The sequence below is a fragment of the Pelodiscus sinensis genome, chromosome 12, assembly GCF_052426305.1.
Source record: "Pelodiscus sinensis isolate ZL-2025 chromosome 12, ASM5242630v1, whole genome shotgun sequence".
NCBI classification, from domain to species: Eukaryota; Metazoa; Chordata; order Testudines; family Trionychidae; genus Pelodiscus; species Pelodiscus sinensis.
This window is the reverse complement of record NC_143063.1, coordinates 15278762-15292721: the sequence shown is the minus strand read 5'-3', so window position 1 is coordinate 15292721 and position 13960 is coordinate 15278762. Positions and strand designations below refer to the sequence as shown.

Below are 13960 nucleotides of genomic sequence, written 5' to 3'. Positions count from 1 at the left end.
GTGAGAAAAAGAGATGAAGCTCACTGGCAGTGGTGATTAAAATGTGATTCTCTCAGCTGGTGCTTACATCAAATATTGAGTTTATTATACCAATTCCTTCTCATGCTGGGATTAGCCATCACTTTGTAGGATTGTTTTTTATTTCCATGAGATATCTATAGAAGCAAAAATAAAATTGGGACATTGGTTTTCAAGAAATATGGAGAAAGCAAGCAATACTTATTGATATATTTACACACTTGCTATAGAGGGTCCTTTTCTGAGCTGTAGTTTGAAAGCTACTTTTAGAGGACTCTAAGGCTATGTTTACACAGCATTATTTTGAAATAACATAGTCCACATCTATACAGCCAGCAGTTATTTCGACATAATGTCAAAATACTATCGAGCTGGGGGATTTTTTACTTCAACTCCTGTAACCCAAATTTTCTGAGGAGTAAGGGATGTCAGAGGAAGACTGCTCTATTTCAAAATAAGTGCTGTATAGGGAGCACCAAAACTTGAAATAAGCTATTTTGAAATAAGCTACGCAATTGACGTAGCTCAATTTGCATTGATTATTTTGAGTTAAGCCCTGCTGTGTAGACATGCCCTCAGAGAGTGGTAAGCGTCAAGATTTTTAAAATATTCTTTCTGAACAGTTTTTAATGGATATATCGCTGTCACAAATATCATGCTTGGACTGAATGGCTAGTGAAAGAGAGTGTCCACACATACTCTTTTGAATTCAATTTCCTTGTATGCCTGATGCTTTCTGAGAATGTTAAAGTGCCAAATTTTTATTAGCATGATTAATCTAAGGGTGAAATTCATCCCACTGCAGAGAGCATGATGGTATACATTGTTCGGAGTGATTTTCACCATGTTTCTGAATTATGGTTAGGGAAAGTTGAGCCTCAGAGCTGTTCTGAGGGTCTGTTGAGATAAGCAGCCAAAAAATTCAAATGCTTCTGAGCATCCTGGGTCTGAAAGACAGGAATGAAAATCTCATATTTACAGGCGCACTCGTTAGATTTCCTGAGCTTTCCACTTGCTGAACCAACAATACTCATGTCAACAGCATCACTTCCATTTTATGTGGCTTTCTGCAGTGCTCTCACTTTTGCTTCAGTTTTGTCCCTGGAAACGAGGAGGTCATGTGCAAAAAGTTATTTTAAACATTGAGAATCAAACTTTTCTGTTTCCAAAAAAAGCCTCTTTATCAGCTTTTTCTCGCCTTCCTGTTTTTGGTCAGAACTTGAACCAAATGCCCAATAATAAACAGAAACAGAGAAATAAAGCAGGGAGAAGATTAGTAAGAAGGTGTCCCTTTCAACACCTTTTAAAGACTTGATCCATTTAAAGAAGTCACTTGCACTCTTGTATGAATATTGTGCCTACAGGTTGTTGTGTATTCACCACCCTTGTTAGCATGCCAGACGCTAACAATTTGTTATAGTTAACTAAATTAATTAAAATTAAATGGAGACTAAATTGAATTTTCTTCTAAAAATAATTCCCTTCAAATTAAATGAAGGAATAGTCCTTAGAACTCAGTTTTACACCAAATTCAAACCACACTTTGGTTCTCCCAATCCTACTCAGTTGTCACTTTTTTCTGGTAAGAGACTTGTGTATGCCATGATTTATACTGGCTCTGCTCATGAACTAAGAGCAGATTCTGCAGCAATGGATGAGATATTGTACCGATCTGTACAAAGCATGGTTGGACCTGAGAGAAACTGATAGAAGAATTGAAAGAGAGCAATTGAAAGAGTATCGAGAGCAAGACCGATATTCTGAAGGAGGAAGTAGAAAGAGCAGTGAAACAATTAAAGAACAAGAGCCCTGGAAATAAGATCACAGGAGAGATGATCAAATATGGCAGAGAAAGTATGATTCAGGAAATACATCGACTATGTAATATAGCATGGAAAGAAGAGAAGGCACTTAAGGAATGGGCAAGATCTGTGCTAGTGACAATACACAAGAAAGGAAGCACGTTGGAGTGCAAGAACTACAGAACAATTGCCTTAATGAGTCATCTAGGCAAGGTGCTCATGATTATACTGACAGAGAGATTGAGATCGCAGATAGAAAAACATCTAGTGGATGAGCAAGAGGGATTCAGGAAAGATAGAAGTTCAATACAGCAGGTATTGGCACTAAGATTGATAACGGAGAAAGCGCGACAAAAGAACAAGAATATCTACAATTGCTTCATCGATTTTCAGAAGGCATTTAACAGTATAGATCAGAAAGTGACTTGGGTTGTATTGGAGTCGTAGGGAGTGGATACAGACTGATACAGTTGTTGAAGGATATCAGCGATAATGCAGAGGCAGCGGTGAGAACATGCGGAGAGTTGGGAAGTTGGTTTAGAATGAGTAGAGGTACGAGACCCGGAGATCCGATATTGCCGAGTATCTTCATCACGCACGTAGAGAGAGCAATGGACAAGTTCAAGAAAGAGATAGAAGGGATATCAGTGCACAGGATGAGAATTAACAACTAGAGATTCGTGGATGACATAGTTATCATCAAGGAAGAAGAAGAGAAGTTAGCGAGAATGGTGCAGGTGCTAAATGAGGAAGGGAAACGGTATGGACTGATTATGAATATCAATACAATGAAGACAATGGTATTTGGAGATAAGGAAATAGGAAGGAAGATCAGCGTAGATGGGATTGAGCTAAAGAACATAGAGAAGTTCATGTATTTGGGAAGCAACATGACTATATGAAGGAAATAGTGACTAGAATAGTGAAAGCAAGAGCGAGTTTGAAGGCAATGGATAAGATCTGGAAAAGTAAAGTGATTAGCTTAGGAACAAAGCTGAGCATCTTGAAAATGTATGTATTTAGCAGCATGTTGTACAGAAGTGAAATATTGGTGATGATGAAAGATTTGAAGAGAAGGATATTGGAGTTCGAGGAGTTGTTATAGAAAGATCCTGAAACTAAGCCACTCCACATTGGACAGGGAAAGATGGAAGGAAATAGTGAGGGAAGTATCAGACACCAACGGGCGCTGAGCCCATGGTGGTTGTTGATGATGATCCCAATCTCCATATGGCCCAAAAACTAGTTAGTGGGAGGCTTGTCACTGCTGCCAGTGGGTGCGTCTACACTACACCCTTAGCTTGAAACAAGTTACGCAATTTGTGCTACGAAAATTGCATAGCTTATTTCAAGTCAATTTTGAAATATTTGGAAATTTGATGCTGTTTGTACAGCAGCAAATTTTAAAATCAAGTGCTATTCCAAAATGTCCCTTAATCCTCATGGAACAAGGTTTACAGGGACATCGGAATAGCGAGCCCATTATATTTCAAAATAATCGGCTTGCTTAAAAGATGCAAAATACCTATTTTGGGATACCCTCATTCCATGGGGGTTTAACTGGTAATTCGAAGTAAGGGGTTTATTCTGGAATTGCCCTTCTCTGCTGCTTGTAGACACGGGCAGTTATTGCGGGCTAGTCAATTTCCAAAATGCTCGGGCACATGCTAATGAAGCGTGGGATATTTAAATCCCGCACTTCATTTGCAATTTCGGTCGCCCTCATTAGCCTCCCTAGTTCGAACTAGGGGGCTAGTGTAGACACACCCTCTGTTCTCCTCTGACAATGTGAAGAGACATTGAAGTAAATGAGAATCCACTTCTACAGAATTTTAAAGCGAGCATATCAGAGTCAAACAAATCTCATAGGGTAACCATGTTAGTCCGTATCTGCAAAAACAAGGAGTCCCATGGCACCTTAGAGACTGAGAGCATGTCTATACTATAGAGAAGATCGACTCTGTATAGGTTGATCTTCTAGCATTCTATTTAGTGGGTCTAGCGTAGACCCCCAAATCAAATGCTGGAGCAGCCCCTACTAGTGTCCTATACTTCTTATTCTGTGAGGAGTAAGGGAAGCCAAGGGAAGCATGTGCTCCCATCAGCCTCCCACAGTGTAGACATTGCAGCAGCTTGGCTTAAGGTAAGCCGAATCTAGCTACGCAAAAGGCATAAGCTTTTGAGGATAAAACCCACTTTATCAGATGAATTGCAGTGAAGTTATAGAAATGTCTATATATAAGGAAGAGTTGCTTGTGTTGATGAAGCTAATCAAGTCAGGGTGGAAGTAGGTCATTCACAGCACTTGTTGTGGAGATGTGTGAGTATCCAGAGAGGTTAAATTGCCTTTGTAATGTGCTAACCAGTTGAGATCCTTACTCAGTCCTTAGTTGATCATGCTGAATTTGGACATGAATTCCAGTTCAGCTGTTTCCTTTTGTAATCGGGTTTTGAAATTTTTTTGTAGAAAGATGGCTACTTTCAAATCCATTACTGACTGTCCAGGACGGTTAAAGTTTTTAGTAAAATATGAGAAACAATGCAAATGGGTGGGCAGAATATTATAGCTACACAGAAATATGACATAGAAGAAAAGTCCTTATATATAATGTCAAGATTTGCACATTCAGGATATCAAGGTATGTTCACATTGACAGTGAATGGACAGAACTGGACTGCTATATTGAAATTGAACTGCAGGTTGTGGGGATCAAAGACCCTTTATTTTCAGAGTGGCATAGTCATATAGCTCATGATCAAAAAGACTTTAACTACAAAAGGCATTCTAGGTGGGAAAGAATGAGTTAAATGTGGTTACTGAAGCTAATTTATGTAAGTCGACTGGTTCCCTTTGAATTGTTCCCTAAAATAGACATTAGTATTGTAATGAGTGGCTTACCACACCTTTGAACTCTGGTAAACAAGCTCCTATGGGACAAAGACTTCAGATTTACAGTTCTTTGCCCATTATTCTTGGGATGAAAAACAAACCTGCAAGCTGCAACATATTTCTCCAGTATGTGAGCACTTGGCAGTTCAGTACCTCTACATGCATGTGATACTGGTCAAAAAGTAATATTGAGCACTGATGAAAAACCCTTTTTTTCTCTTGGGGATTTCTTTAATTACTTTATTTGTGTTGTCTCTGGACTTAAAAGCAAGGAATCTTTTTAAAATTTATTTTACAATGGTTCTGATTATGAAATTTTTTCCAGCCTTTCACAGAAGTAGTGACCATGTAATTTGATTATAAACTGATGTGGAAAAATAGCCATGGCACGAATTAAGATTTTGCAAGGTAATATTTGCCATTGGGAAATGCTACCAGGAGAAATTTAATTCGAGGATTTCAACAACAGATAAACTGTGTGGGGGGGAGGGAGGGAGAGAGAAATTAGCATTTCAACCATAGGGAAGAGGACATTTTACAATTATTTTGAGTAACAAATTAAAACTCCCAATTAATACACACATTTCTGTTCTAATAAAATATTATGGATAGAATGTATCCTGCAGAATAGTAAAGTATTTCCAGTCAGGTATAAAGTTCCAGAAAGGCCCGATGAAAATGACTTAGCATGATTTTTAACCCAGGGGCTTCCTTCAGTTCACTGACAGGACAATGAAAAGAAATGTATACTGCCACTGTGTGTACTGTGGTGACACAGAGGGTTCTAGCTTTTAGTATTGTAAACAAAACACCTTTTACATGTGCTATCCACACACTTACAAGAAGAAGAAGAAGAAACAATGAATAAGGTGTTGAATGAATAAGGACCTGAGTTATCTGTTAGTTTTGAGGGGCATCTAAACACTTCAACGATAGTTTGGTTAAGTATCAGAGGGGTAGCCGTGTTAGTCTGAATCTGCAAAAGCGGCGAGGAGTCCTGTGGCACCTTATAGCAGACCCAGAATCTGACAAAGTGGGTCTTTGCCCACGAAAGCTTATGCTCCAACACTTCAGTTAGTCTATAAAGACCCACTTTGTCAGATTCTGGGTCTGCTATAAGGTGCCACAGGACTCCTCGCCGCTTTTGTATTTTGGTTAAGGAGAGTCTGTCTCTTTCCTCCTCTCTAGTCAAAGTCAGGTGCATATAAGTCTCCTCTGCTCATTTCCATGCATGTCTTGAGTGTTTCCACAGAGCACAGTAAAAAACCGTTGGATCTTTCAGCTACAATTTTTAAGTGGTGATTGCTTAAATAAGGTTTTGCTCACAATGAAAGCAATATGCCATCTATTTGCAATTGCTAGCACAAATTTATAATTGCTAATCAAGTGACCAAGGTGAGTCTATCACATTTACAAACACATGTTTTGCATCATTAATTTAACAAGCCTGATTGTAATTATTTAGTATCTGAGCTTGGAGTCTCATCAGACAAACCCTCTGCCCCCAACTGCCCAATGAGTTCAACAATCAAAACTCCCACAATTTCTTATAGTTGTAGCCTCACTTTTTTAATACATGTGGATGGGTCACTTATTTTCTTATAAGAACGGACATACTGGATCATACCAAAGGTCCATCTAGCCCAGTATCCTGTCTTCCAACGGTGATCAATACCAGGTGCCCCAGAGGGAGTGAATAGAACATGTAATCATCAAATGATCCATCCCCTGTTGCCCATTCTCAGCTTCTAATAGCCAGAAACTAGGGGCTCCATTCTTGCCTCTCCTGGCTAATAGCCATTGATGGATCCATGAATTTATCTAGATCTTTTTGAACCCTGTTCAAGTCCTGGCCTTCACAACATCCTCTGGCAAGGAGTTCCACAGATTGACTGTGGAATCTTCTCTGTCGACACTATTAAATCCTGCTACCATATATGTCTGTTGTTATGGCAGTGGGTCTTGTGAGACCCACAGAATCCCAGTCCTACTCTACACTAGTCCTGGGTAGGTTCTACTCTAAACTTCCGACTACCACATGTTGGGACTGGAAGACAGGAATAGGTCACTCCATAATTGCTCTTGTCTCTACATTCCTTCTGAAGCACTGGCATGGGCCACTGTTGGAGATGGGATATTGGGAAAGATGGACCATGGTTTGATTCAGTATGGGAGGCTCATATTCGTGTGTTGTGGCATACATCTAAATTAAAAGATAAGCCCTGAGGCAGATTCTAGGTTGATAAAATTCCATACATTAAAAAAACAAAACTTATTTCTTCACACTGCACTGAAAAAAGTGGATCTGGTAGGAGGACTCTAGAGGAGTTTCAAGTGGAAACATAGAAACATATGGATTTACTTTACAATCAGCACCTTATTTGCATGTGAAGTTTTATATGAGTATGAGTGAATTGTGTAATTTTACTACACGTACAATAGCTTACAGCCATAAATTTAAAAGCATCTGTATTCATTTTTCCACTTAAATGTTGGAAATGTTTTTGTAGCTTAACTGAACATGAAGGTCAGCATAACTTTCCCAGTGGTCATGTGATTTACAATTAGAGTCTCATGTGAACAGACAATGAAAGAGTAACCCTGGCCCTTTTGAACTCAGTTGTGAAATTCCTGCAAACAAAATGGAGTCCGGATTTCATTCATCCTTATACTATTTCTGGTTTGGAAGTAACTCACTTATATTTTTCTGTCACTAAAAATAACAAATATGTTTGGGGGTTTTTGCTACTATCTTAACATGTTTTGCCAACTTAAAGCTGTGTGTCTTCTGATTGTGTTTTTTACCTGCAGGTGTGGACAGATTCAGTGACGACATACAACAAATGATGGGTTTCAAACCGGGCCTCTATTGGAGACTGTGTTGGAAATTTGTTAGCCCAGCTTTTTTATTGGTAAGAGGCAAGTGATTGATTTTGTCCTGGAAAGAACACTAAGAGGATGTTTTCTATCAACTTATTTATACTAAAAGCAAGACATTATGCAAACCTTATGCAAACCTCATAACATTATTCACATGCTACATGTTTAGTTGCCCAAGGCAGTATAGCTTTTCAGTGCCCCCACACATATGAACAGAATAAAACAAATATTCCACCCACCCAAATTTGGTGCATACACGTGCCCCGGATATTAATTTGGTACCCACAGCAGCTGGTGTCCTGAGCAGCTGCTCTGATTACTGGACTCAAAGGCTGGCTTTTTAACTCACTGATATCCCCAAAGCTGTCAGTTGGAATAGCAGAAGCCATTTTGACTCACATGTGGAATGGCTGCATTTTGGGTGAAATTTGTCAGCCAGGAAAGAATGGTTAGTGGTCAAGATTACCTAAGGCAGGTATGGGTGTTAATTACAGCTTCATCTCTCCAAATTGGTTTAGGAGTTAGTGCCTCAGCTTGGTAACCCACCAGAAACTCAGATGGTGAGAGTGTTCTCCATAATTTAAGACATGTGAATGTGTGTGAGTTGAAGGAAAGATGGTAGTGCTCCTCAATTTCTTTTTTGCAGTAAGATGTCAGAAGTAGAGATATAGGATTTAAAGGCCATTTGGACTTGAAGGGTTCTCAGTAGGTTCAGCTAAACATTTAAATCTTTTGAGGTTCCTCCATCATCAGATTTGTATGTAGACCTGTTGGCTACATTGTAATTGGCTTGAAAAACTGCTGAGTGTGTAATGGTCCTTGTGTATATTAACACAAAGGATCACACCCGTCTCCTGTTTCTCTGATCACCGACTATAAGACTCATAAATGTTTTAGAATCTTATTAGGCTATAGGTCAAGTTCATGTTTTGTCTTACCAAAACCAGCTATTATGCCCCCAGCTTCAAATTCACTTCCCTCATTTAGGCTGCTATGAATTCCATTTTACAATCAAGACTAAGAGGAAATATGATAGAGGTCTATGAAATCATGACTGATGGGGAGAAAGTAGATAAGGCAAAATTATTTACTTGCTCTCGTCACACAAAAATGAGGGAACACCAAGTTAAATTAATAGGTAGCAAGTTTAAAACAAAAAAAGAAACATTTCTTCACACAATGCACAGTCAACTGGTGGAACTCCTTGCCAGAGGATGTTGTGAAGACCAAAAAAGAACTACAGGTAGAACCTCTCTAGTCCAGCACCCTCTGGACCTGAACAGTGCTGAATCAGAGAATTTGCCAAACAACAGGAGGTCAATATTGCCTACCAGCATTACCAATCCTTTCACTGCTTACTGGGTTTGTAGAAGAGAGTTAGGGGTCAATTAGAACTAAACAATTCAGAATAGATCCAGGACTGGCATCTGTAAACAAATTTTATGGGACCATAGGAAACTTAGCCACACTTATCCAGCTAGCTAAAGTCATGCCAGACCACGGATGGTGCCAGACCAGAGAGTGCAGTATTAGTGAGGTTCAGCCTGTAGATAAATTCATGGCGGATAGGTCAATCAATGACTATTAGCCAGGATTGATAAGAATGGTGCCCATAGACTCTATTGTCAGAAGCTAGGAATGGGTGATGGTGGAAGGGTCCTTTGATGATTGCTTTTTCTGCTCGCTTCTCCTGGGGCACCTGGCACTGTCCACTGTTAGAAAACAGGATAGTAGGCTAGGTGGACCTTTGGTCCGACCCAGCATTACCATTCCTATGTTCTTATGACTTCCTTCTTGGGTGTATGAATGGCACAAGATATCAGCCCATGGCTGTACCGCAGACAGATCATCTTCTTGTACAGCATAACCAAAGTTTCTGGTTGTAAAATCCTTTCGTACAGTCCTCCACATCTCAGCCCATAGAGTCAGAAACTCCACTGCAACAGGATATGAGGCTACTATCTCATCTGTTCCCAGTTACCACAGGAAAGCATATACATATACAGGCAGTCCCCGACTTACGCGGATCCGACTTACGTCAGATCCGCAGTTACAAACACGGCTTTTCTCGCCCCGGAGGACACGGACTGCGGGACCTCGCGGTCCCACGGCCCGTGTACTCCAGGGCAAGAAAAGCTGCTCCGCGTCTCCCTGGTCTGCAGACCAGGAAGACACGGAGCAAAGCCGCGGAGGGGCTCGGGCAGCCGGGCAGCCCAGGGGCGCCTGGGCTGTCCCGCTGCAGGCATGCTCCAAGGCTTTGCTCCCCGTCTCCCTGCAGACCAGGGAGACGGGGAGCAAAGCCGCGGAGCACGCCCGCAGGGGGACAGCTCAAGCACGCCCGGGCTGTCCCGCTGCGGGCATGCTCCAAGGCTTTGCTCCCCGTCTCTCTGTTCTGACCAGCAGACCAGGGAGATGGGGAGCAAAACCTCGGAGCACGCCAGCAGTGGGACAGCGCAGCGCGCCTGGGCTCTCCCGCTGCCCGCGTGCTCTGCGGCTTTGCTCCGTGTCTCCCAGGTCAGCAGACCAGGGAGACGGAGCAAAGCCGTGGAGGACTTGAGCGTCCCCACCTCCGTCTCCCTGGTCTGTTGGGGTGGGTGCAGCTAGTGCCCCCCCCCAGCAGACCAGGCTTTTCTTGCCTACCCCTGGGGTAGAGCAGCTGGGGGCTGCCGGGTTGGTCCCGCAGCGCTGCTCCGGACCAACCCGGCAGCACCCCAGCTGCTCTGCCCCAGGAGTCCTGATTCAGCCGCTGCTGGTCAGTTTCAGCAGCGGCTGAATCAGGACGCCTGAGGCAGAGCAGGTGGGGTGCTGCTGGGTTGATCCAGTAGCGCCGAGGAGCCGCGCTACTGGAGCAACCCAGCAGCACCCCAGCTGCTCTGCCCCAGGCATCCCCAAGTCAGCCGCTGCTGAAACTGACCAGCGGCTGACTACAGGAAGCCCGAGGCAGAGTTGCTCTGCCCCAGGCTTCCTGGAATCAGCCGCTGATCAGTTTCAGCAGCAGCTGACTTGGGGACGCCTGGGGTTCTTAAGTTGAATCTGTATGTAAGTCAGAACTGGCGTCCAGATTCAGCCGCGGTTGAAACTGATCAGTTTCAGCCGCGGCTGACGCCAGTTCCGACTTACATACAGATTCAACTTAAGAACAAACCTACAGTCCCTATCTTGTACGTAACCCGGGGACTGCCTGTAAATGAGTTTCAATCTGTGATGCAAAAGGCGGCAGAACTATAGAAATCTGTCAAATCAAAGTGTCATTCAAGGTTATCCCATGTCAAGAATGGGAATATCAATATTCATATTTAGGAATCCTCATCCCTCAGAATCTAGACAGCATAAAAGAGATTGAGACAATGTGTACACTACACATTAATGTGGTATAATTCATGCCACTCAGGAGTGTGAATAATCTATATCCTAGTGTGATGTAAGTTATACCATCTTAAACACCAGGGTAGACAGTGCTGTGTTGGCAGGAGAGCTCTTTGCCGATCATGTTGGAACATCTTCCCCAGAAATGCTACAACAGATAGGAAGCAGGTCTCTCCTTCCCTCCCTCGGGGAGTTAGGAATGTAGTCAGCATAGCCTCTGTCCTTTGATGCTGCACACCACCTCATTTCCTTCAATGGGTCATTTTATTGTATTCAGGATGGGGACTTTACCTTAATTAATATTTATTTTACTGTTTGATGAGTTACACAATTACAGAGGTTTGTAACACAAATACTCAATATAACTTTATGCCATGGGCTATATAGGTTATAAGTGAATCAATAATGCAGCATCCTACAAATATTTTATAAGTCCAAACATGAGACACATTCGTATCACCTTAATATCTAATATCTATTCTAATAATGGCAACCCACAGGTAAGCAAGGCTGGTTTCCAGCCATGCTTTTGTAAGTGTTCAGTAAGATTTGAGGCACTGAAATGAGCTGCACTTAGTCTGCCTTCATCAGACCCATGCTGCATTTCTACCCCATCCTGACTAGTTGTGCCTCTCTGAGCACATTTGATGTGAGAGTAAAAGTATATGTGGGGACTTTTTCCCCCTTTCTTCTCTTCACAACCCAAGATGGTAATTGTGGTAGAATATTTGTGCCAAAAATTGAATGTGTAAAGAGATGGCTTCAGATTTGTAAGTGTTTTTTGCAAACTGGTCATATTATGTTTGGGGCATTTGCAATGGCAGAGAAGTTCAATTCTGAGGACCTAAGGACTACATAAAATGCCTACATAAAAACCCAGAGAGAAACTTTCTGAAAGAGATGCCACCAATTTTACCCAATTTTGATCAAAACCATTAACTGTGATAATACTGTGCACATCTTATGGACCACTTTCCATCCAAGGATCACAAAGCTCTTTACAAACAATTAAATAAGACTCTCAAAACATGCTTGACACAAGTGCATATTATCTTTGTTATCCACATAGGGCTGTGGAGTCAGAGAGTGTTCACATCACATCCACTGGATCTCAGAAAATGTCTATGATAAAGCCTAGAAGAGAACCAAAATCTCATGACTCTCATTCTCCAATTTTTGGCTACAATATCATTCATTTAAAAGTGAAAATGCTACTCTTAATCAGTGTGACTGAAACAAATGTTTGAGGGACACTTTATTATGAAAAAAGCGAGGGATGTTACCAAAACAAAACCAACTATCCAAACCAGCGGTGGGAAATTTGTAGCCTGGGGGCTGCCCACAGCTCATTAGGGTAAGCCACTGGTGGGCCACTAGACAGCTGTTTACTTTGTGTCTGTAGATATGGCCACCTGCAGCTCCCATTGGCCATAGTTCACTATTTGCAGCCACTAGTAGCTGCAGGAAATAGCAACCAGCAAGTCTCTGTGGCCCACTCTACTTCATGCAACTCCCATTGGCGGACAATGGTGAACCGTGGCCAATGGGAGCTGTGAGCAGCCGTACCTGCGGATGGAAGGTAAACAACCTGTCTGGTGGCTTGCCAGTGGCTTACCCTTATGAGCCATGTGCAGCGTCTGGGCTGCAGGTTCTCCACCACTTCCCAAAACCAAACTAAAGTGACCTATATTACTGAATATTAAAGAAAATGCTGCATGGAAGGGATTTTAGGATTACACGTGGAAATTGAACCCAATCTACCTTTCCGTATTCTGGCTCCTCTTCCTATCATTGGCTGTGGTTTCATGCTTCCACTCAAGGATACGTATGTTTCATTATGACCTCAGTGATGCTCAGTATATGTCAAACAAGTTGGTTAAAAAAGTAACCAAAAGAACAATTCTTTCCTCCCCACAAAGAAATCCATAGGGTAAACAGGTATATGATTCCAGATGTTGCCAGCGTTATACAGAACTGCAGATTTCCTTCCATAAGGAATCAAACACAGGAATAGTCATGCTGGAGCAAACCAGTGGTCCATCTAGCACAGAGGGTCTAAACCTTTTTTTTTTTCCTGAACCCCCCAACATGCTATAAAAACTCTATGGCCCAACTGTGCCACAAAAACAAGGTTTTTTTCTGCAAATAAAACCCAGGACCAGCATTAGGGGATAGCGCACAGGACAACTGCTGGGCCCCCAGGCCACCGGGGCATCGTAAGACTAAGTTGCTCCAGCTTCAGCTTTAGCCCTGAGTGGTGGGGGCTTGGGACTCTGGGCTGAAATCCAGCACAGCATGGCTTTGGTTTTCAGCCTAATGAGTCTCATGGCATCCCAGGGAATCCCGGACCTCACGTTGAGAACCACTAGAATCCAATATTCTATCTCAAACAATGGTCAATATCAGATGCTTCAGTGGAAGATGTAAAATCCCAGAAATACAATTTTGCAACATATCCAATGGAAGAAATGTGGTTGTTGGTTTTTTTTTTTGCAGCTGCTGGGACTCAGGAGTTTCCTACTGATACTTTATTAATGGAGTTCAAAAAGTATAGTATATACAGTACAAAGTGAAACTATTTATTGATTATACCACTGAAACTATTAGGTTTATAACATTGAGGAAAATGTATAAAGGCTGTCTTCTAATCAACTTACTCTCAATAGAAATAACATACTGCCAGTTCAGATCCGTATGCAAAATGTAAGGTAAATAACTCAGTATAGAGTGATTTTTGTTAACCTAATGCTTTTGGCAAATCAAAATATTTTGGGGTTTTAATTCAGTGCTAAATTTCACTAAGCCATCATTATATGAATTTGTGTCCGCTAAGCACATAACTTCAAGAAGCATTACCATTTATGTATGTGCTTCATTTTTAATTGTAATACCACAACAATATGCACACAAATGTGACTATATAGCAGATGTTTACGTGTTAGTAACTATTTGTTATATGAGCACTAAATCACATCATTCGGTGATTAGTTTATTTTTCATTTGG

General features: G+C 41.7%; 1 protein-coding gene across 1 annotated transcript in view; it reads left to right on the top strand.

The window, feature by feature from the left end:
- The window catches only part of SLC6A2 (solute carrier family 6 member 2), a 113616-nt gene that overhangs the window by 83787 nt on the left and 15869 nt on the right, over positions 1-13960 (top strand). Inside the window, exon 11 of the mRNA XM_014572550.4 lies at positions 7522-7622. Within this exon, the coding sequence (XP_014428036.3) occupies positions 7522-7622 (101 nt within the window). The remainder of the gene's footprint in view (positions 1-7521; positions 7623-13960) is intronic.